At 41.0% G+C, this 22,993-nt stretch overlaps 2 protein-coding genes across 2 annotated transcripts in view; both read right to left on the bottom strand.

The window, feature by feature from the left end:
• Positions 1-1,129, bottom strand: part of LOC126284876 (NADH-cytochrome b5 reductase-like) — a 1,519-nt gene extending 390 nt beyond the window's left edge. The window contains exon 1 of the mRNA XM_049984116.1: positions 1-1,129. This exon is cut by the window's left edge and continues 390 nt beyond it. Within this exon, the coding sequence (XP_049840073.1) occupies positions 164-1,129 (966 nt within the window). The 3' untranslated portion in view covers positions 1-163.
• The window catches only part of LOC126284875 (histone chaperone ASF1), a 23,108-nt gene extending 390 nt beyond the window's left edge, over positions 1-22,718 (bottom strand). Inside the window, exons 1-6 of the mRNA XM_049984115.1 lie at positions 22,634-22,718; positions 22,417-22,564; positions 21,050-21,235; positions 4,421-4,560; positions 4,184-4,328; positions 1-1,436 (exon numbers count right to left, since the gene is read on the bottom strand). The exon at positions 1-1,436 is cut by the window's left edge and continues 390 nt beyond it. Of these exons, the coding sequence (XP_049840072.1) occupies positions 1,242-1,436; positions 4,184-4,328; positions 4,421-4,560; positions 21,050-21,214 (645 nt within the window). The 5' untranslated portion in view covers positions 21,215-21,235; positions 22,417-22,564; positions 22,634-22,718 and the 3' untranslated portion in view covers positions 1-1,241. The remainder of the gene's footprint in view (positions 1,437-4,183; positions 4,329-4,420; positions 4,561-21,049; positions 21,236-22,416; positions 22,565-22,633) is intronic.
• Between the last annotated feature and the right edge of the window lie 275 nt (positions 22,719-22,993).

Here is a 22,993-nt window from a genome sequence, read left to right as displayed (position 1 = left end):
TAAACATCACCAATCACACTAATATTTATGGTTCACAATGTGTTAAAAAGTTGCATGATATGAGTATTTTTCTTTTTAAATATCACACCCTGTAAAACCTCTCTCACTAATCCAACTCTAATGTTATTCATCACTTTGTTCACACAATAGCTGAACACTTAAATCATAGAACCAAGGTGTCTTTTTCTCTCACACCACATTTCCTTACATAACCACAAATATCTTTGTTGAATGACTGTGTACCACAAATCATAACAAAAACAGAACTCTTCCCTGCAAGTTCACTGGAAACAACTTCTGAAGTGATCCTTCCCGATGAAAGATCCTCGCCATACCATTTCTCCAAACCTGTATCATCATCTTGTGTTAATACAGTTTTTGAGGTAAAATTCCAGTTCTCTCTGAGCTTTCGAAGGGGTTGTCTGAGCAAAATGTTATTTCTAGTCCTGCACGAAAAAATAATCCTAACAAAAGTCTCATCTAATTCATTGGATGTAACATAATGAGCCAATGCGAAACATGGTGCTAGCCCTGTTCCAGCACAAAACATCACTATATGGCTGTAGCTATTGGGATTATAGTGGAAGCCAGTCTCATATGGTCCTTTCCATAGCACCACTTCATCACAATAAACCGTTTTCCAAAACTCTGACATCAGGCCACCCTCATAGAGTTTCACAATAACACTGAATTGACTTTCAGTTTTGCCAGGGAGAGGGGTGTAAGCTCTGGATATGGAAACATTTAAGTTACTTTGAGCTACCAAGTATTGCCATGGAGAAAAATTTATAATCCTGTCGCATTCTGTTGATTCAAAGCAGTACACATTAACACTGACTGCCTCATGTTCTACAGAAACACAACGAAATGGAGACCACCGCAATGGAGAAATGATTTCAGCTTTATCAGTGTTGTATTTTGTAGCTTCCAGTCTTCTGCATTCTGCTTCCCAGGCCCTCATTTGTTGCTGATAAATGTCAAATATGCAAGGTTGACAACCTTGCCCACAACAGTCTTCCGCTCGTGGTTCTTCCGGTTTGGGTGGAAGAGCCAGAGAGGGGGACAGCACATGTACCTTTGGATGCACAGAACTATTATTAACTTCTTGCTCACCACTGTATTGATCCATCTTGTCAGCTTGCCTTAAATAATGTTTTATTATTGCAGTCTTGCTTGCAAAATGTGCAACTGAATGTCTTAACCACTTTCTTTGCAGCACTTAATGTTTCACAAATAAACAACTACATCTCCATGCTTGTCTCTCCAGAAGCTAATATACTAGCCCTTATAGGTCCACCATCCAAACTATTTGCTGTCATAGTTGCCTCAAGCGATGAGCGCATGCCATTTGTAGTACTTCCACTTTCCATCACAGCAGTACCATTCTCACCACCTCCATTACTTGTTGCTCTACTGGGGTTGTCATCCCAGTCAACCTATGGAACAAAACAAACAGTGGGAACTACAGATTGGAATATCAATTACAAAAGGAAAAGGACTGATTGTTACTCATTGTAAAGATGTATCAGCAATCTCAGCTGTGGAGATGGTGGTCGTGTGTGCATCAGGTGTGGTTGCTCATGTGAATGAATGTGTGGGTTTCCTTTTCCAAAAAAAGGCTTTGGCCAAAGCTAAATGCGTGTCATTTTGTAGTGCCTGTCTGCAACTCCACTTGTCATCTTTACAATGAGTAGTATCTGTTTTTCCTTTTGCTAATAGAACAATAGAATTTTTTTAATTATAATAGGAGACATTGTTACAATATTAAGAACTACTGATATCAACTTGAACTACCAGAAAGCTCTGCAACTGTCCTGATTCAATCTACGACCTACATTACCTTTTCAGGTTTCAGAATTACAAAATAGAATTACTGTTAAACTAAATAAGGTGAAACAAAGTGACAAGAAACAGCAAAAAATAAGCCACTGAAATGTAGCATTATTGTTGTTGTCGTCGTCGTCTTCAGTCCTGAGACTGGTTTGATGCAGCTCTCCATGCTACTCTATCCTGTGCGAGCTCCTTCATCTCTCAGCACCCACTGCAACCCACATCCTTCTGAATCTGCTTAGTGTAGTCATCTCTTTGTCTCCCTCTACGATTTTTACCCTCTACGCTGTCCTCCAGAACTAAATTGGTGATCCCTTGATGCCTCAGAACATCTCCTACCAACCAATCTCTTCTTCTGGTCAAGTTGTGCCACAAACTTCTCTTCTCCCCAAACCTATTCAATACTTCCTCATTAGTTATGTGATCTACCCATCTAATCTTCAGCATTCTTCTGTAGCACCACATTTCGAAAGCTTCTATTCTCTTCTTGTCCAAACTATTTATCGTCCATGTTTCACTTTCATACATGGCTACACTCCATACAAATACTTTCAGAAATGGTTTCCTGACACTTAAATCTATACTCGATATTAACAAATTTCTCTTCTTCAGAAATGCTTTCCTTGCCATTGCCAGTCCACATTTTATATCCTCTCTACTTCGACCATTATCACTTATTTTACTCCCTAAGTAGCTGAACTCCTTTACTACTTTAAGTGTCTCATTTCCTTATCTAATTCCCTCAGCATCAACCGACTTAATTCGACTACATTCCGTTATCCTCATTTTGCTTTTGTTGATGTTCATCTTATATCCTCCTTTCAAGACACTGTCCATTCCGTTCAACTGCTCTTCCAAGTCCTTTGCTGTCCCTGACAGAATTACAATGTCATCAGTGAATCTCAACATTTTGATTTCTTCTCCATGGATTTTAATACCTACTCTGAATTTTTCTTTTGTTTCCTTTACTGCTTGCTCAATATACAGATTGAACAACATCGGGGAGAGGCTACAACCCTGTCGCACTCCCTTCCCAACCACTGCTTCCCTTTCATGCCCCTCGACTATTGTAACTGCCATCTGGTTTCTGTAAAAATTGTAAATATCCTTTCACTCCCTGTATTTTACCCCCTGCCACCTTCAGAATTTGAAAGAGAGTATTCCAGTCAACATTGTCAAAAGCTTTCTCTAAGTCTACAAATGCTAGAAACTTAGGTTTGCCCTTCCTTAACCTATCTTCTAAAACAAGCCGTAGGGTCAGTTTTGCCTCACGTGTTCCAACATTTCTATGGAATCCAAACTGATCTTCCCCGAGGTCGGCTTCTACTAGTTTTACCATTCACATGTAAAGAATATGCGTTAGTATTTTGCAGCTGTGACTTATTAAACTGACAGTTCGGTAATTTTCCCATCTGTCAACACCTGCTTTCTTTGTGATTGGAATTATTATATTCTTCTTGAAGTCTGAGGGTATTTCACCTGTCTCATACCTCTTGCTCACCAGCTGGTAGAGTTTTGTCAAGACTGGCACTCCCAAGGCCGTCAGTAGTTCCAATGGAATGTTGTCTACTCCGGGGGCCTTGTTTCAACTCAGGTCTTTCAGTGCTCTGTCAAACTCTTCACACAGTATCGCATCTCCCATTTCATCTTCATCTACATCCTCTTCCATTTCCATAATATTGTCCTCAACTACATCACCCTTTTATAGACCCTCTATATACTCCTTCCACCTTTCTGCTTTCCCTTCTTTGCTTAGAACTGGGTTTCCATCTGAGCTCTTGATGTTCACAAGTGGTTCTCTTATCTCCAAAGGTCTCTCTAATTTTCCTGTAGGCAGTATCTATCTTACCTCTAGTGAGATAAGCCTCTACATCCTTACATTTGTCCACTAGCCATTCCTGCTTAGCCTTTTTGCACTTCCTGTTGATCTCAGACGTCTGTATTAATTTTTGGCTGCTTCATCTCGTAAGTTTTTATATTTTCTCCTTTCATCAATTAAATTCATTATTTCTTCTGTTACCCAAGGATTTCTTCTAGCCCTCATCCTTTTTACCTACTTGATCCTCTACTGCCTTCACTACTTCATCCCTCAAAGCTACCCATGTAGCATGTCCTCTATAAATTTTTGAAGTGCCTACGAAATTGCAATTGAAGCACCAAAGTAATGAATATTATTGGCTAACAAAACCCTTTCAAAGCCACTTACCATCCTCCTTTTTGTTTTCAATTATGATGCAAATTTGTTTACACTAACAGCTTTATACAATATTTACAAACTTCAAAAAGTGTGTAGTTAAAATGAAACAAACTACTGTATACAAGTTTTAAAGCGAGGTAGGTGGAAGAAAACTACCTTGAAACGAGTTACTCTAGGATTTGTTGCGAGAATATTGCGTTGCAGTTTGTCGAACTGTGGTGTTGCTGGTGGCTGGGCCTGCAGCTCAGGGTCCGTGTAATCGTTATTTACGTAGTAACCAACACGGATGAATTCCTGGCCCCTAAACATAAATATGTCACTGAAGTAATTCCAACAATTTACAATCAACAACAAATAATGTTGAAAGATGGAAACTACTTAGTAATTCCTCACCTATATGAACATGTAAGCAACACAACAGTGACACCAACAACATCTGCCACTGGTATTTTTTTTGGATCTGGAGGTTCTGCTTGGAATACAAACATATGCCGTCCCTCTGGCACAGGTCCCACATACACAGTATCTAGTACCTGGACAAAAAGTTCATATTATTTCAAACCAGTATTAACATCAATATCACAGAGTTCATTTCTTCAGCTTCTATGTCAAAAAGTGAGTATAGACTAGTACAGCAGTTTGGCATTACATTACCAATAAGAACTAGTGGCTGTAGAGCAACAAAACATTTTTCAGAATTTTAAATAGCTATTCTTTAGAATTACAAAATTGTATTACACAGGACATTCCGCATAAAACCAGTACACTTCACGTACCAGTTAATCTTCTCTTCTCAAATGGATTGTTAAGTGGCAATACTGTCTCAGAAGTTGGCTACACTGCATTTTCTCGGAAAAATAAATGTCGCTGTGTGTTCGTGCTCCAGTTGTGTGAAGCTTCTGTTGTTGAGTTGTTACAGAAATGGGGCACTCTGCATTAGAATAGCAAACTGATATTGTGGAGTGTTATATAAAAATAGGCAGCATCAAGGAATGTTTCATGTGAAATATCTTCGTGGGAAACTCCCCACGATCAACACTATTCATGATATGTATGAGAAATGGAGGGTTGTAACATCCATTCAGAATGTGCAGAGGAAAAGATATGAAATTAAAAGCCTAAAAGCCTACTGTGCGAGTGTTGCGCAAGAACTAAAATTTGACCATCAGGCAAAGATTACATTATTGTAAATAGCTGTTAACACCATTTGCCAACTGTTACTTGGATCCCTTGGTTTACTTAAAGTCAGATGAGACCATGTTTCATATGTTATTTTTGTTTTTGGGGAAATAACTAGTCATATGCTCCCATGTCAGAACCACACGTGGTTAAACAAGCACTGTCACTTGAGAGATACAGAGGCAAGCAAGTGCACTGGTATTTACTCCAGTTCACTGCTATTAGCACCACATCACCATAACCTGTCTGTGCGTAACACCGAAGTATTGCACCATAATTTAAGAATGAGTTTAAAAATTATGTTTTTTCCGAAAGTTGGTCAACATATGCTTTTCAATATATTAATGTTGAAATTGGCAAACCTCTGAGCGATTTGACATCTTTCCCTAAATATACAGTTTTAAACAGAAGAAAACAAGTAGTACTGAATAATAAACCCAGAAATTGGTCAGAATGTGCAAAAGGATGTCAAACTCAACTGTTATATAAGTTTCAACTTGATCGGAACAAAATTTTAGCCAGAATTCATGTATTTATGAAAAATGAATGGCGCTAAATGATCAAGCTTGAAGTCAAAAATTCGTATGAAGCCTCAGTTTGATATGAAAACCTGAAGTACCTGACCTCATTAAGATACCTCTAATAGTTTTCGAATAATTTACTGATAATTGAATTTGGAACAAAAATTGCCTTATTTGTAGTGAGTTAAGTATTATTTATATTAATGATAAAAAGTTTTGATTACAGCACCACATGACATCCATTAAAGCTATACCAAGTTTCAAGACTTATGTAAATAACACTTAATACAAAGTCTCTTAAAGTTTTAGTTCAGAGTTAACATTCTACTGACAGTTCCGTTCTAAAAATTCTAGATGGCATAACTTAAATGCAGTTGAGCTAAATCTTTTTCTGCGATTATAACCAACTTAATTCCATTCATACAAAAATTGCAAAGATTCTAAATTAATACACAACAGTGTCAAAATAATGTGTGTCCGAGGAAGTGGTCATTTACATATTGCTACTTGGGTACAGAGCAGACGACGGCAGGTGTTTCCGTCAGCTGTCTGCTGCACCCGATCTTGATACAGCTGGAGAGGCAGTGACTTCACTTCACTTTGCACCCAGCTACCATACAGTCCTCAGTCAAATGCCGGCTTATGCGCTGTCTCGGCCGACATCACACTCTCACTGCACTAAACTCATGTTTTTGGTGCAAATAGAGGTGAGCTCAAGAGGACTGTACACCATCCTCGACCACTTAGATTTTGCTAAAGTAACAGTTTGTGTGCTGCTCGTAATGTTAACAAATCCACGTGGCAAGCGGTGATTATTTTCCACTTTTATGATGAACAATTAGTCTGATTATTAGAAGTCAGAGCAAAACACCATTTAATGGCAACTTACCTTAAAGGTCACCTCTTAACTGTTCCTAGTGCTGTTTAGGATACACACATTTATTTAGTCTTATTGTCACAAATACTACTATGTTGTGCGTGTGAAAGCAGACCAAATGTATCAATTAAAACTCAAAATCTTTATTTATAATCATAGTCCCTGATCCCGCTGAGTAAACAGAGAATAGAAATATTTCTTTCAGTGCGCTAGACAAGAATATGGATTTGCAGACTGGAAACTATGGTCAGTATGTTCATCAGGCTCTCGTAAAAGACGACGAACAATATTCTAATTGTTTCTATATTATTAACCCACCGTCCCACACACAACATGAAGACTTAAAAGGAGTTAAAAACGACTACTTGTGAAGCCCAATGACAAAAGGAGAGAGAGCTAAAAACAGGGACTTGGAGAAAGCTCCATAAAATGAACCACAGAGACATTGGAGGTCCTGAAGTAAAGATTAAATGTCCTTCACCATATTATTCAACAGATAAAACATAAAATGTGATTGATAGCCCACGTGTCAGAGGTTTCATTCCCAGGAGCTTGTTCCCATGAAAGGAAGACCAATGGTAATGCAAAACTGACACCACCTGCTGACAGATGGTAACACAGAGATCAGAGGAAGTGAAGAACTAGCGTGTCAAGGTATGAGAACTGCAGTCTTGGCAGCAGCATCCGCAACCTCATTTCACTTCAGATGAAGGTAACCAGGGACCCACATAAACAACGTAAGTGTTGCTCCATCAAGGGCATTCCTGGACCCATTGCATTAAAGTGTCAGCACACAGAGGCTCTGAGGGGCACAGTGTTGGATCAGTGGACAACTGAAAATCTTGTGTCATTGGATGTGCCGTGTGGCCTCATACAGGACAAAGAGCACGGCTGTAAACAATGAGCAGTGTTCCGGAAGCCGATACTGAAAATCGTTGCCAATGACAAAAACACACCTGTCACCATGGTCAGTCCAAGAGCCATCAGTGTACACGAAGGTACTATCACAAAGTTCTGTGTGAAGGTCGAGAAACTTACAGTGATGGACTTAACTTGGTTCTGAAGGACACTACTTCAGTCTCAAAGGTTAATACAAGCCACCACACAAATCCAAGGTGTGGAAGAGTTTACACCCATCGGCGAAGTGGCAGGTAGCATGTAGTTGATCTGCTGGAGCAATAGCCAAAAGCGAACTCCAGGAGTTAACAGAAGTGGGACGTGCCCCATACTGGCAGTGAAAGGAGTCATCGACGAAGGAGATACAGGATGTGTGGCCACGGACAGCAGATAAAGGGCATGCATATCTGTGGGCAGAAAATGACAGCAGTATGACAGTAGTAGTGTGCGCACACACACACAGCTACTGTAGAAGGCACAAGTGGCCAAACAGACTCTGCAATGGTGGATAGTATTGAGACAGTAAGAGTGACAGACGTGCAGATGAATAAACTACACACTTAGTCTAATTTTGACCGGACAAGAGACTGATACAATCTGAGGAGGGTGGTCTGATCCACTCCCCAAGAAGTACCACCCAGGACACGTAGGACATTCAGGGACTGCATAAACAGGTGGCCAGGTAAGACGCATGAGAGGACCAAGAAACTTTCCTTTCAGTATTTACCCCAGAAATTTTGTAATTTCAATGAACAAAAAGAGCAACAGGCCCAAGATGTCAAAACAGTGGAAGAAACCAATTGCACCACCAAAATTTCATACATGCTCCACGAGTATAGACAATCAAGACACCACATAAGGCATCAATCAAGGAGACAAGTCCGTGGAGAACTTCAACAGATGGCAAATTCATCAGCAAAAATGGAGGCCGAGATGCCCAATGGGAGAAGGGCCATAATAGAGTTAATGGCGATAGCAAAGTGGACGACACTCAGGACGGACACTGGGGCACGCCCTTTTCCTGGATAAAGGTGAGAAACATGCCAGAACACACATGTTCCTTTGAAAACTAGCCATTAAAAAATTCCTGGAGGAAATGGGGCATGTGGATTCAAACCCCATGTGTAGAGAGTACAGAGAATATCAGTCCCGCACCAGGTCTCTTAGGCTTTCTCGAAATCGAAAAACACAACTCCAGTCTGGTATTTACGTAGAGAACTGTTCACGACATGGATTGACAAGATGGTCAACTGCAGAACAGAGTGCTCAAAAACCACACTGTGCAGTGGTTAATAAACTGCGAGACTCTAGCCACCATAATAGATGAGCACGAGTCATACGTTCCACAGTTGGTGGGAGAAATGGAACGATAACTAGAAGGAAAGTTTTGGTCCTTGCCAGGCTTGTGTGTGAATATGACAGTGGCTTCACTCCAGCATCTGGGAACTGTGCCCTCTGCCCAGATGTGATTATACTAATTAAGCAGAAACTGCTTGCTCACAAGAGCAAGGTTCTGCCACATCTGAATGTGAACAGTTTGGTCCTGAGGTGGAGGATCAGGACGAAGCAAGACCATGATCCAGCTGCCTCATGGTAAAGGCGGAATTGTAGCTCTCACCATTCTGATAAGAGAAAGGTATTGCTCAAACTCCCTCTGCTCATTTCTGATGGAGAAAGACAGGGTGTTAGTGCATAGAGCACAAAATCTCCACAAAATATCAGATCCAGATGTTGGAGATAGTAGCAGATGATGATGTAGTGAACCCTTCTATGATGCTGAAATCAGAGGTTGGCCCTCTTGACTAAAGATGATGTGAAAGTTAACAGAACTGGTAAAGGAAAAAGCCAAAATATTGTGGCAGGAAGTTTCAAACATCAGTTAGTTCTCCTGAAATTTTGTGGAACAAAGCTAGCTTTCCTGCTGTCCTGAAGCATGCGATGACACTGCACGCAACTGTTTGTAACAAATGCAGTCTGCCATTGTAGGGTGACTGCTAAATTGTGCAAATTGCGTCACTGCATGCCTCAGTGCACCAAGGAACGGGGACACAGCTGGTTTCAATTGCCAGGTTATGTAAACGCCAATGCGCAGAATTGCGGAGACTTGTCACAAGACACTCCAGGCATTTTGCGTTAACAGCTTCTCCACTCAAAGAAGGTAAGCATTTTGTGTGCATTGTCCAGCTCACACGTTACTGGCCACTTTGAACAGTCTTAAAATATCTTGAGATCTTCAACACTTTCTATGCATAATTAACAGATTTAGAGAAATTTTATACCATATTCCAACAAGATGGTGCAACTCTCCACACATCAAACCAAAGTATGGCTCACGTTACCAACATGTTACCAGAAGATAGACATCATTAGAGAAATTAACAATAAGCCTGCAGAATTATGGCTTGTTGTTGGTAACATCACCACATGAAGTCAGAGATGACTATGACCGTGGCCACCCCTTCCAGTATCTCTTACAAACAACTACCACAAGCTTGTGTCTGTGTATGTGCGGATGGATGTGTGTGTGTGTGTGTGTGTGTGTGTGTGTGTGTGTGTGTGTGTGTGTGTGTGTGTGTGTGTGTGTACACCTGTCCTTTTTTTCCCCTAAGGGAAGTCTTTCCGCTCCCGGGATTGGAATGACTCCTTACCCTCTCCCTTAAAACCCACATCCTTTCGTCTTTCCCTCTCCTTCCTGAAGAAGCAACCATCGGTTGCGAAAGCTAGTAATTCTGTGTGTGTGTTTTGTTCATTGTGCCTGTCTGCCGGTGCTTTCCCGCTTGGTAAGTCTTGGAATCTTTGTTTACAAAGAACTACATTTTTTTATGTTACAATCACTTATTCTTTTTTAGGTAGTTCATTGTTACTTTAATCTTGGGCATGAGGTGTGCCAGTTTTATGTAGGATACCCTATATTTAAAAATGCCATCAATGGGAAACCAATCTAATGGTAACCATTTCTGAATGAAAGATTTACCAATAGTCACTGCAGCCATAAGATCACTCTCAAATATAAGACAGAGACAGACACTCTCCCTCTATTGTAAATCTCCAAATTCTCAGCACCACCTTCCACAACACACATGGAACCAATTTATTAGGATTACTATGACAGATTTTCTGTGGACTCTCAAACTCCAGATTAGTACTAATAAGGAGGCTGGACTTTGAAACTGTTAGAGATGAACTCTCCTCAAAATGAAATGTTTTTATGAGCAGCCTTCCATTACTTTCGCATTACAGCCAATCATTTTGTTAAAGCCATTAATGGCAAAATATACTGAGCATTAAATCCTCCTTTATATTGCATTACAAACCAACAAATGTTAATTTCTTCCACTTTTTTTATATAGATTTTGTGACATTTGCTTACCACTCATCCTTTATAGGATTGTTTAAATCTATGGCAATATGCTTTGCCAACTAATTGGGAACCAAATGACTGCCCATGGATAGATATCAATTTAAAATTAGCCGCCCCTCATGAATTTTCCAAAATTGAGTTCAATGGTAAACAACGTACCACAGTATAATGTTTTAATTGCCTCACATGCACATTATCTAATTCACAAATAATAATGTTCTGTAAGGTGTATCACAATGATGACGTTAAATGGACAATACAGTCTATAATACAATTTCCACTATGGTCACACAGCTTGATCACCATTAATTTGTTATGCATCTGTAATCCAATTACCTTCCTCTAAACCAAATTGACCACATGCAGGAGTATGGCATATTCTCCCTCTTAGATCTTTTGACATGCTCCTTTACCTTTTGACATCTATCTTTACCCACAGAAGTTCATTTCTAGTCTTAAATGGAAATGTGTATCTTAATATCCTTAACAGTTCTATCTGCTGGGCAGATATGATACATATTATGTAACACACTTTGCGATTTTGAGTGCAAAAGTTGCTTTTTTCTCTAATCGTCTACTCCCAGTGCTATCAGGATCACAGAGACTTCTGCATCAAAATCGAAAGTTTGGCTCTAAGTGGGTGCCACAGAAGTAGTTAACATCCAGCGGTGTCCCAGTTTTGGCCATAGTTTAAATATAAACTCACAGCATTCAGGGAAAAGTAAAAATTTAAGAAATTAGTCTTCTCCAAAATCACTCTAGAACTTTTAAATAACAAGGATGGTAGATTGCTACAACCTTATACTGGCTTTTTAATTTGTTACACTTAAGACTTCAGGTTGCTTCTCTGATCAGGTTGTAAATGGCTTTCATGCTCTTCTAAGCCATGAACATGAAAGCACTAGAAAGTCCAATGAATTGCTGATTGCACTTTGTACACATGCATGGTTGCAGAAGGGTGAAAGTGTGTAGATGCAGATGAAAACAGGCTGAGTCAGGCCTACCATACAGACAATTTTTCCAAGTAACAATGTAGCCAATCTTTGTGCTGTTTTGGTCATACAATAAAAAATATTTGGAGTTTATGAATTTAGCAATTTTTAGCTATTTTAACACATAAGATTACCATCTCTCTCATCTTGTGAGCCATGTCACTATTGACAATGTTTTTCCGTGCATCATGAAAAGGATCAAGAGCTGTTAAATCTGGTACTCTGGTGGCAAAAATCACTAGCTCTAGTCTAACATTTCACAAACAGTACTGTCAAGGAAGGAAAATTTGGTGAAAAGAATCATGTAGTCACAAATCCGACACTCATAAAAATACTATTTCACCAGCATAAAATTAATGTTTGTTCTATGAAGTTGCTTAATGACAAATATTAAATGTGTGCGCATTACCTCTAAATGCAATAGAACTGTATTAAGGGATTGTGTTCTGGTGATGTAACAGGTTGGAAGAGAGGGTAAAGAGCTAAAGTAAGGTAGGCCACCAGAGTGTTGTCATTTACTTCCCTTCTTCATAATTCTGCAAACTATAGAACAAGCAAGTGATTAGTCACTCCACAGCTTTGTCACTTCTGTACCGTATCTTATGTGTCATTGGAGGCACAGTAGTATATTTTCCACAAAGTGCATTAACACTACTGGGATTAAAGACAAGTTACCAACAATGTAATTCACCCTGTATCGTAACTAACATTTTTTCTGGGAAATACAAGTTTCCAATCGCAAGTGCTGTTTGCTCTTCAGTTTGCAGATTTTTTTATTCCTCAACAGCATTTCGTAACGATCTCATATGAGTGGACAAAAATAACTTCACTTAGCTCGTATTTCTATACAAGAGCTTATTCGGCTTATTGAGTGAGTAATTATTTACAGGTTTTAGAGGAGCTATTATCAACTGTCCCAAATGTAACATGCTGATAATATGCATTTAACAATACTGGTTTCATTGTCTCCACTAACAATGGCTGATACTTTTTACAAGATGAGGGCCATCAAAAGTATCTCCCCAGTCGCAGCCCTCCCAGTATCTGAAGAGACCCACAGGCTTAAATTTGCACTCTGCGACAGAAGTAGGTCACCTTTGAGCTTTTGGAACTTCAGATAATTCAACCAAGTCAAGCAACGTATTTCAGCAGGTTAGTGTTCTGAACTTTAACATGATCAGTCCATTACCATCAGACATATTCACACCCACCTTGGAAGTACACTGTGGGCGCGTGGTAAATGACTCCACTTAGTTCAGCCCACTCTGGAAGTGCCAGCAATTCCCAAATAGGAAAAGTTATGCAGTATATCAGTAACAAGTAATGGTTTCTTTTGTTGATTTTGTTTCGGAGAACGAAAACAAGTAAGGTCACTAGCACCCATGAATCTTTGGACACTAACACCAAAAAGAAGTTAAAACAGCTACATATTAAGCCCAATTGATAAAAGGAAAGAGCTAAAAACAAGGACTCCTCTGGGAGAAAGGTCCACAAAATATACTGTAGAGACAGCAGAGTTCCCAAACCAAAGTTAACTTCACTTATCATTAATCCATTACTTTGTGACTAACGTTGCGGTGCACAGATATGTTACAGAACTGCATCACCCCTAGCCTACGAGATAAATACGTGCTGGAATGTACGACGTTAATGCAGGATGGCTGCAGACCGTATTATTCTTTTCGGACCTCTTGATAAGTATGGGAGTATGGAAGTGTGATTACGCATGTCAATCACATCGCAATTACGGGCAGCATGGGGTTCACGCCTGAGCCTCAGGACGTGCGCCAGCAGCACACGTCGGGTGTTTCAAGCGTCAACTTCGCGTCTTAATATCTCGGGATGTAATGGGAATATTGGGATGCAATCAACGCCATTGTGTATGTGCTTCGTCAAGCTATGGATTGCTGCATAAAAATATAAGAGGTCCATTTAAAAAACACAAGTGTGTTAAAACACATAAGCTTTCGTTTTAGAATGTTTCCAAACATGTACATTCATGGGCCCCAGCCCTACATTGATACCTGTGAAAGTCTTTTTGCAATAGCTGTTATTGTTCCAGAAATATTTTGGGTGGACAAAATAGCTGGGACACCCTGTATAGTTATTATACTTAGGGCAAATGTTTTATTATATTCTATCCCTATAAGGAATGCCAAATAAGGAAACAGCACTTGGCACATTATCAGATCTTTCATTATGGCTACAGAAACAGGAGCCCCTACCTGGTATTAAGCTTCAGAATACGAAGCTGTACACTTTAAATTTATCAAAGAGTTGAAACTGAGCAATAATATGGAATGAAACACTTCATTTCAAATAATAAAACAAAAAATAAAATCAGAAAACAAATGGCCTGAGGTGCTGGAGTTGGTAGAGAGTTTCTTTTTTTTTTTTTCTTTTTCTTGTTTTTGTCATTAGCACCCGATCTATGACTTCGGAAAAGGTAAAAAACGAAAATGGAAACCAGTAGCAATGGGAACGACACTAAAAAAAATTGGAGAAACAAAGCAGAAGGAAAGCTTAAAAACCACTACAGAAAAGGGTTGGTTGTCTCCAAAGAGCTTCAAATGACTGCCGTCATCTCACTGGCCCTTATAAACTCGAGAACGCGACTGAGCGCGTGTCATCTGCTAAAATGGACGATATTTCAGGCGACAGCTGTAGACAGACGCGTAACGTAGTAAAATAGGGGCATTCAAGTAAAAGGGATCTTACCGTCCACAGCTGAGAGCAGTGGGGACAGAGTGAGGGAGGATCGCCGCTTAAAAGATGTTGATGGCTAAAAAGACAGTGCCCTATCCGGAGTCTAGTTAAAATTACCTCCTCCCTACGACGTGTTCGGGAGGAAGAGGTCCAAGTACAGGGAAGAGCTTTCACATCCCACAATTTATTATGGGGAAGTGTCGACCAATGTGCATGTCATAAAAGAACAACACGACGACAAAACACTCCATAGATCAGCGAAGGGAATCGTGCTAATAGCTGGCCGAAGAAGAGAGACTGCAGCCTTGGCCACTATATCGGCCGCCTCATTTCCACAGATACCAACGTGTCCTGGGATCCAGAGAAATCCACCGAGACCCCCCCCCCCCCCCCCAAAGTGGAGCAAGCGTAGGCAGTCCTGAATCCGGCGAACCAGAGGGTGGACAGGGTAGAGAGCTTGGAGACTGAGGAGAGAGCTGAGAGAATCTGAACAGATAACATACTGTATCCGCTGATGGCAACGGATGTATTGGACAGCCTGGAGAACAGTGTAAAGCTCCGCAGTATAAACCGAACACTGGTCGGGAAGCCGAAATCGATTCGGAGTGTCGTCAACAATATAAGCACTCCATACACCAAACGATGTTTTTGAGCTATCAGTGTATATAAATGCGGCACCCTTTATTTGTGCACATTGAGCAGAAAATGCCCGATGATAAACAAGTGAAGGGGTACCATCCTTGGGAAACCGACAAATATCACAGAGCAGGCAGGTCCGGGGACAGAGCCAAGGCGGTGCTGTACCCCAAGTTGTCAAGAAAGTTTTAGGAAAGCGGAAGGAAAGAGAATGGAGCAGTTGACGGAAGCGGACTCCCAGTGGTAGTAGGGAGGAAGGGCGGCCTGCATACCCTAAATCCAAGGAGGCGTCGAAAAAATGTCATGGGCCAGATCAGCAGGCATGGAAGGCAGATGGCTAGCATAACAACTTAGAAGGACAGCTCGGCGATTGGACAGCGGAGCTTCAGCTGTCTCAGCATAAAGGCTTTCCACAGGGCTGGTGTAAAAAGCTCCAGACACTAAACGTAATCCACGGTGGTGGATAGAGTCGAAACGCCGAAAAATAGACGGCTGAGCAGACGATTAAACTATGCTTCCATAGTCCAATTTCGAGTGCACTAAGGTGCGATAGAGGTGGAGGACCACTCTGTCCACTTCCCATGAGGTACCATTCAGAACACGGAGGGTATTTAGGGATCGCAGACAGCGAGCCGAAAGATAGGAAACGTGGGAGGACCAGCACAGTTTTTTGTCAAACATAAGACCCAAGAATATAGAGACATCCAAAAACGGGGGGGGTGACAGGTCCTAGATGTAAGGAAGGTGGAAGAAACTCCATATGACGCCAAAAATTAACACAAATGGTCTTACTGGGAGAAAAGCGGAAGCCTGTTTCGATGCCCCAAGAGTGTAGGCAATCGAGGCAGCTTTCAAGACGTCATCCAAGAAGGCTGGTCCGTTGAGAGCTGTAGTAGATCACAAAATCGTCCATAAAGAGGGAGCCCGAGATAATCCATAATTGGATTTATGGCAATGGCAAACAGTACAACACTTCGCACAGAGCCCCATTTTCTTGGGAGAAAGTACAGGAGAGAGTAGTGTTCACCCATACTTTAAATGTGCGATGTGACAAATTCGCGAAGAAAAAGGGGCAACCGACCGCGAAAGCCCCAAGATAACAGTGTGCGGAAGATGCCTGTCCTCCAACAGGTATCGTATGCTCTCTCCAGGTCAAAAATATTGCTACTGTTTGGCGTTTCCGGAGAAAATTGTTCATGATATAAGTGGAGAGAGCAACAAGATGGTCAACTGCAGAATGATGCTTTCAGAAACCGCATTCGGCAGGTGTTAAAGAGAGCGGCACTCCAGCCACCAAGCTAAACGGCAATTCACCATACGCTCCAAAACCTTACATACTCTACTAGTGAGAGAAATGGGGCGATAGCTAGAGGGGAGATGTTTGTCCTTTCCAGGTTTCGGAACAGGGACGACGATAGCTTCCCGCCATCGTCTGGGAAAAGTACTGTCGGTCCAAATTCGATTATAAAGGTGAAGGAGGTAACGCAGCCTATGGTATGATAAATGCAGCAACATTTGGATGTGGATACCATCCGGGCCTTGGGCAGAGGAGCCAGAAGAAGAGAGTGCATGTTGGAGTTCCCACATGGAGAAAACAGTATTGTAGCTTTTGCGATTTTGAGATGAGAAAGCAAGAGGTCGCACTTCCACTGCAAGTTTCTTCGGGAGAAATGCTGGCGAGTAATTTGAAGAGCTCGAAACCTCAGCAAAGTGCTGACCCAATGAGTTAGAAATTGCGACGGGGTCCACTAATGTATCATGCACAACTGAGCCCAGAGACCAGGGAGAAACTAGGCACGCCTGATAGCTGCCGAATCTGACTCCAAACTTCTGAAGAGGGAGTGAAGGTGTTAAATGAACTAGTAAAGAAGTCCCAGCTTGCCTTCTTGCTATCGCGGATGACGCGACGGCATAGCGCACGGAACTGCTTATAGCGGATACAGTTGGCCAAAGTAGGATGGTGTCTGAAAACGCGAAGAACACATCGCCGCTCACGTATTGCGTCACGGCATGCCTTGTTACACCAAGGAATTGGGGGGCGCCGGGGCAATTCGGAGGTGCGAGGTATTGAACATTCTGCAACTGTAAGAATAACGTCTGTAATATCAGTGACCTCATCATCGACGCTAGGAAAGTGACGGTCATCGAATGCCGCTAGAGACGAAAAAGTGTCCAATCGGCTTGGGCAAACTTCCACCGCCTCTGGCGCATATATGGCAGTTGTGGCTGCAATCTAAGAACACATGGAAAGTGGTCACTCGAGTGTGTATCAGCAAGGGCAAACCATTCGAAGCACCGAGTTAGCGGAACAGTACCGACCGAAAGGTCCAAATGAGAGAAATTTGTCGTGGAGGCAGACAAAAATGTAGGCCCCCCAGTGTTGAGGCAAACAAAATCCACTGCGTGGAAGATGTCTAGCAATAGTGAGCCACGCGGACAAGGATGTGGAGATCCCCAAAGCGGGTGGTGGGCATTGAAGTCCCCAACCACCAAATGAGGTGGGGGGGGGGGGGGGGGGGAGGAGCTGGCCCAGGAGATGAAGGAGATCAGCTCGTGCCATTGATGTGGACGATGGAATGTATACAGTACAAAGAGAGAAGGTGTATCCAGAAAGGGACAGACGGACGGCGACTGCTTGGAAGGAAGTGTTTAAGGGGATTGGGTGATAATGGAGAGAATTATGGAGAAGAATCATGAGTACTCCATGTGCTGGAGTGCCTCGAACAGAGAAGAGATCAAATCGGGCTGACTGAAAAATGAGGGAAAACAAAGCGGTCTTGGGGACGCAGCTTTGTTTCCTGAACACAGAAGATGACCGGCGAGTAGGATCATAAGAGGATTGTCAATTCAGCCCAATTCGCTCGAAAGCTGTGGATATTCCAATGGATAATGGACATAGGGTGGACAGAAAATGGAAGAATGTGACCAAGGTTGCCGTCAACGACTGCTCAGAGCTTGCGACCGACAGCGTGGAACAGCACTCAGCCGAAGATCTGTAGGTGAGGGGCAAAGATGGGGGATAGGGAAGGAAGCGGAAAAGGAAGGTATACAGCATGGAAAGGAAGGAGGGCCACATTAGCTCGGGGGCCTGTGCTCACTATGCACGTATCCACAAAATAGTTGTGCACCCCGTGGGGAGTTGAGAGAGAGAGAGAGAGAGAGAGAGAGAGAGAGAGAGAGAGAGAGAGAGAGAGAGAGAGAGAGAGAGTACTAAGGATCTAAGTATGAGGCCAAAAGCTGTATTGGTCTTAATTGGGCCTGTCTGCAACTTTATTGATCTTTGCTTTAAGTAGACATCTGTCTTTTCCTAGAGTGATACAGAATACGAATGGAGTTTCCATTGTTAAACAACACATTATAGTCTTCTGTAATTATGCAATTGTATTTCAATTCATCTGAAAGTCCTAGTGCAGACCAAGTTGCAGGGAAAGTATTTCACTGCAAGCCAATGAGCATGGCCCTCCTCCCAGGGTGTACCCAGAGAATGGATGGCCGCAGAATCATAAGCAGCAGCAGCACTGAAAGAGCCATTACCAACTGCATATTCAGCTGTAGGGAAATGACCAGCTGTTTGGAGCTTGATACATTTCTTACAAATACCATTTGCTGTAATACCATCTACTCTGATCAGGGGCTCTCCCCAAAGGTGCCATCCAGCCACAGCAAGGGCCATCTGGCACAGTGACTGTTGCCAGGAGTTCTGATGTCCCAGAATGACAAGCAACTATTTCTAGGCATACAAGGGGAGGCAACAGCTCAGGTATCAGAAGTGTGGTCCCTGTGCTGTCAGCGAGCTTGGCCAGATGGGTACTTAATAGCCCCACCACGAGGACTGGCTAAACCTGCTGGTGACCAAATGGGACAGAGGGGACTACAGCAGGAAAGAAAGATGGAAAGAGAGGAGGAGAGGTATCCACACCATATATGTTAGGGAGAGATTTCTTCCCCAAATGGCTCACATTATAAAGAGAAAATTGGGAAGTGGAGGTCAAACCCTAAAGGGGGACAAAAAATGCCAAAAAGGTAGGACTGAAAAGAAATGGCAAGGGGAACAAAAACCAGAAGGAATACAAGAGACTTGTTGGATAGTCAGGTCAGCACAAGTAACACCAAGAGAGGAGAAGGAATGAGGAAAGGGAGTGCCACTGGGTAGAAAATTCAGACCAGGAAGAAAGGGCCGCAATAGTTCCAGGACATGTGTGCACCATGCACTAAAGAACTGGGAGCCCCAGGAGCGGAGGGGCAGCAATGAAATTATATAAAGATGAGTGATATATAGTCACAGTGTAAATTTTGAATAGTGACAATGCTAGACAGGGCATTCATCTGTTAAAATACATAGATTATCTATGAAACAATGGAAAAGCCAGGATGGAATGTAACAATCTTATGACACTTGCATAGTCACACAACACCAGTCTCTGGCAGCTAAAGCCAATTTGGCTTATATTGTGAAAGTCCTTTTGTTGTGGACATCTGTGACTCAGTATCTCCGATATATGGTAAGTAGCAATATCCTTTTCATAATACTGATAGATTATACATAGGCAATGGAAAAATGGTTATAAACCTGCAACAAAAGCAGGCATAAAGGCAATGTAATTTGCACACCAAAACTGAAACCTTTGACAACTATAACTTGTTTCGAGTTACATTTAGTCTTGCAAGGCTGCCTTAAATTACTCTGACAAAACTATCACATATTCCCCTTTTGGAATGGAGGTTGTGATGACAGATCTGTCTGTAGCAAAGGCTAGGTTGGCAGTAATTATTACAAGATACTGGTGAAGACAAAATTGTGTGTTGAGTAGTTCAGCTACAGTTACTCATATAGAGATTGTCCTTAAAATTAGTTTAAATGTTTTACTAAAATCGCAAAAATCTTAAGATCAGAACTACTCTATGGTAATATTACTACCAGGATTTGGCACTATTACCACTCACTGCTACAAAACATGTCTGCCAAGAGCTCTCAGTTGGTCATTTATTACCAGTTATTAGTTTCTTGTGCTCCCATACCTCAATGGTGAAGGCTGTGACTCTTACTCCACGAAACAATGCCCCAATTCTAAACTTAAATATTGTCACACTACAGATAAACTTTATATGAGCAGCACATTTCCTTTATTTGGGCATGTAGCATTATCTTCAACTTTGATGTACCTGCAATGTCCCTATCAGCAAGGTTAAGTCCACCACAATGACCAAGACTGCGGCAGCCAATTTTAATGTTTGGAAGAGAGTTTGTGGTAAAGAAAAACCAAGTAGCTCTAAAAAACTCAGTTAACAATTTATGAAACAGTCAAATGCACTGTGCAACATAATTAAGGAAACAATGCACTGTCCTACCACCTTCCAAACTGGATGCCTAAAAGTAAGGGTATGGCAATGTAATGCTGTCTTATCAAATTATCAACTTTACAGGAAATGGAAAATTAAGTCAGTACCAGGAAGTTGCTGTAGTTATTGCTATATATTCCGAAGGCCACACTGATGTCAAGTGGGGAAAAATGGTCAAGAAATATCAGCAGGTTCAACGAACATCAGCAGCAGCATGTTTTCACATTTTTACACTACATGAATTAACTATAAATGCTAACCTGCTTATATTTTCAGTACTAAATTAATGTATAGTGTTTTCAAAACCAATGACATTTGTGGAAATATAGCACTGAACACATTTGTTAGGTTTCAATTTTCCCCATCTCACTGGAAGTCAACTTATCCCAGAATATTCTTGTTAATTTTAATATTTTTTGTGTTTCACACCAGTCGTTGATACTTACATTTCTGTCAATAGTAGTATGCTAGTTTTGCCCTGTAATATACTGAGCTTAAAGCACTTCCACTCACCTGATCAAATGCTTCACTTTCTGCAGAACCAACATAAATTATTTTCCATTCGAGATCTTCCTGGAGATCTTCTACACACTCAAATGTTATTTCAAACTGAAATGGATTCAAGAAAGCCGACGGATTGTCGAGTACAACAACATTCATCACCTGGACTTTAGCCATGTTTTCAATGCACCAATGTTCCTGTAAAGAATAAAAGCTTCCTGAGCACTTCTACAATTAAAGAACAATTTACATTCTCATAAAAAAAACACACACACACACACACACACACACACACACACACACACACACACACACACAATGTTTCCAACTACTAATGGGTGGTTGATATTTCCACTATGTTATTCGTGAAGTATCAATCCACATCACAGGAAAATGTTTCTGGCCAGCTACTGCATGGCACAGCAAATTCTGATCTTTAGGCTAGGCTGAGATTTTTGTATGTGGTTTGAAAATTGAGTAGATCTGGCAACTAACACTAACTGGAACCTAAGTAGGCAGAATGCATGTGGAATACTAAAAAGTACAAAAATAAGATTCACTGCATAAAACAGTCTTAAGAAGGAAAGGACAGCAGTTGCCTGAACAATAAATTTACAAGCCAATACAGTAGGCTTTTTTTATTAAATTCAATAAATAATGTATTTTGAAGATAATTTCATTCCGTTATCTTTACATAATCCATTGAGCCTTGAACCAATGCTCCTCTTCTGAAGGTACTATCTGAGATGCTGTTTTAAAATGCAAGCTATGAAATTAATTTTTTTGTCAAAATATGTAGGCCTAAATCCATCACACCATGAAATTGGTTTTCTGAAATTTCAAGTACTTCTTTGAAAGATATGGTGTTACACATGTCCCAAAAATTCTAGACACAAATAGGTCATTCGGGTCAAGTTGCAAAAAATGAATGCAATCTTCCAGTCATCTTTCCTAACAAGTTATTCCCACTACTACTTATATAGTATGTTTTTTTTTTTTTTCAAATACACACACCTTTTAAAAATTTACTAAAACCTTTGAGTATTAATAACCAACAGCACTTCACTGCATATGTAACGTCACTAGGTACTATTGTGGAGCAAATGACAACATATTACAATGAAAACTTTCTGCCATTATGGATAGAGCCTTAATAAGAAACCCAATTACACACATGCACCCAACAATTACAGGTTCTAGTGGGATCTTTATAGCACATGAGCACAAAATGGTACATATCTGAGCAGTGTATTGGTAGTAAATTTCAAAATTAAAATGAAGGGCATTAACAGTTCACCAACAGCCTACTAATAAATTATAAAACAAGGAGTTTAACTACTTACAACACCAATTATCCCTTTTATGAAACAATGTAATACCTTTTCAAATGCCAGCAGGTTTGTGCATTGTCCACACGTATGTTTGTCCTACACCACCTGTCCCGACAAGATGATATCCCAGTTCCTCCAGAGAATCTAGGACCTCACGTGGCACTTTCTCACAGACGTAAACGTAGCTAAAAAAGAACTTCATAGACATAAACAAGTAAATGGTTATCAACCATAAAAGTTGTCAGATAAACAATTCAGGACTTACAAGTTATTCCCAGGATCAACTTTTTTAACAGCACCAAGTTTAAGCATTAACTCCGGATCAGAATTCTCATCACCGACAATCGTTGGGCCTCTTTCCTATATAAAGGAAAAAACTCAAGATTAGTCATGCCATGGGTCATTCATTATATACAGCATGCTTTTCCACAGCAACACTCTGGCATGTAACTATCGTGGAAGGACAGGAGAAACTGGCTGAAGCAATGACAAAATACACAACGCTTGGAAAATTTCTATGCAAGTAAGTATTCACAATTCTTAAAAACCGTTCACAAGCTACAGGCATAGCGTGCACAGTATAAAAAATTGTACTGTTTACAACAGAACAGCATAGGTTTACAAG

This window comes from Schistocerca gregaria, chromosome 8 (assembly GCF_023897955.1).
Source record: "Schistocerca gregaria isolate iqSchGreg1 chromosome 8, iqSchGreg1.2, whole genome shotgun sequence".
Classification (NCBI taxonomy): domain Eukaryota; kingdom Metazoa; phylum Arthropoda; class Insecta; order Orthoptera; family Acrididae; genus Schistocerca; species Schistocerca gregaria.
This window is presented reverse-complemented; position numbering and strand designations above follow the sequence as displayed.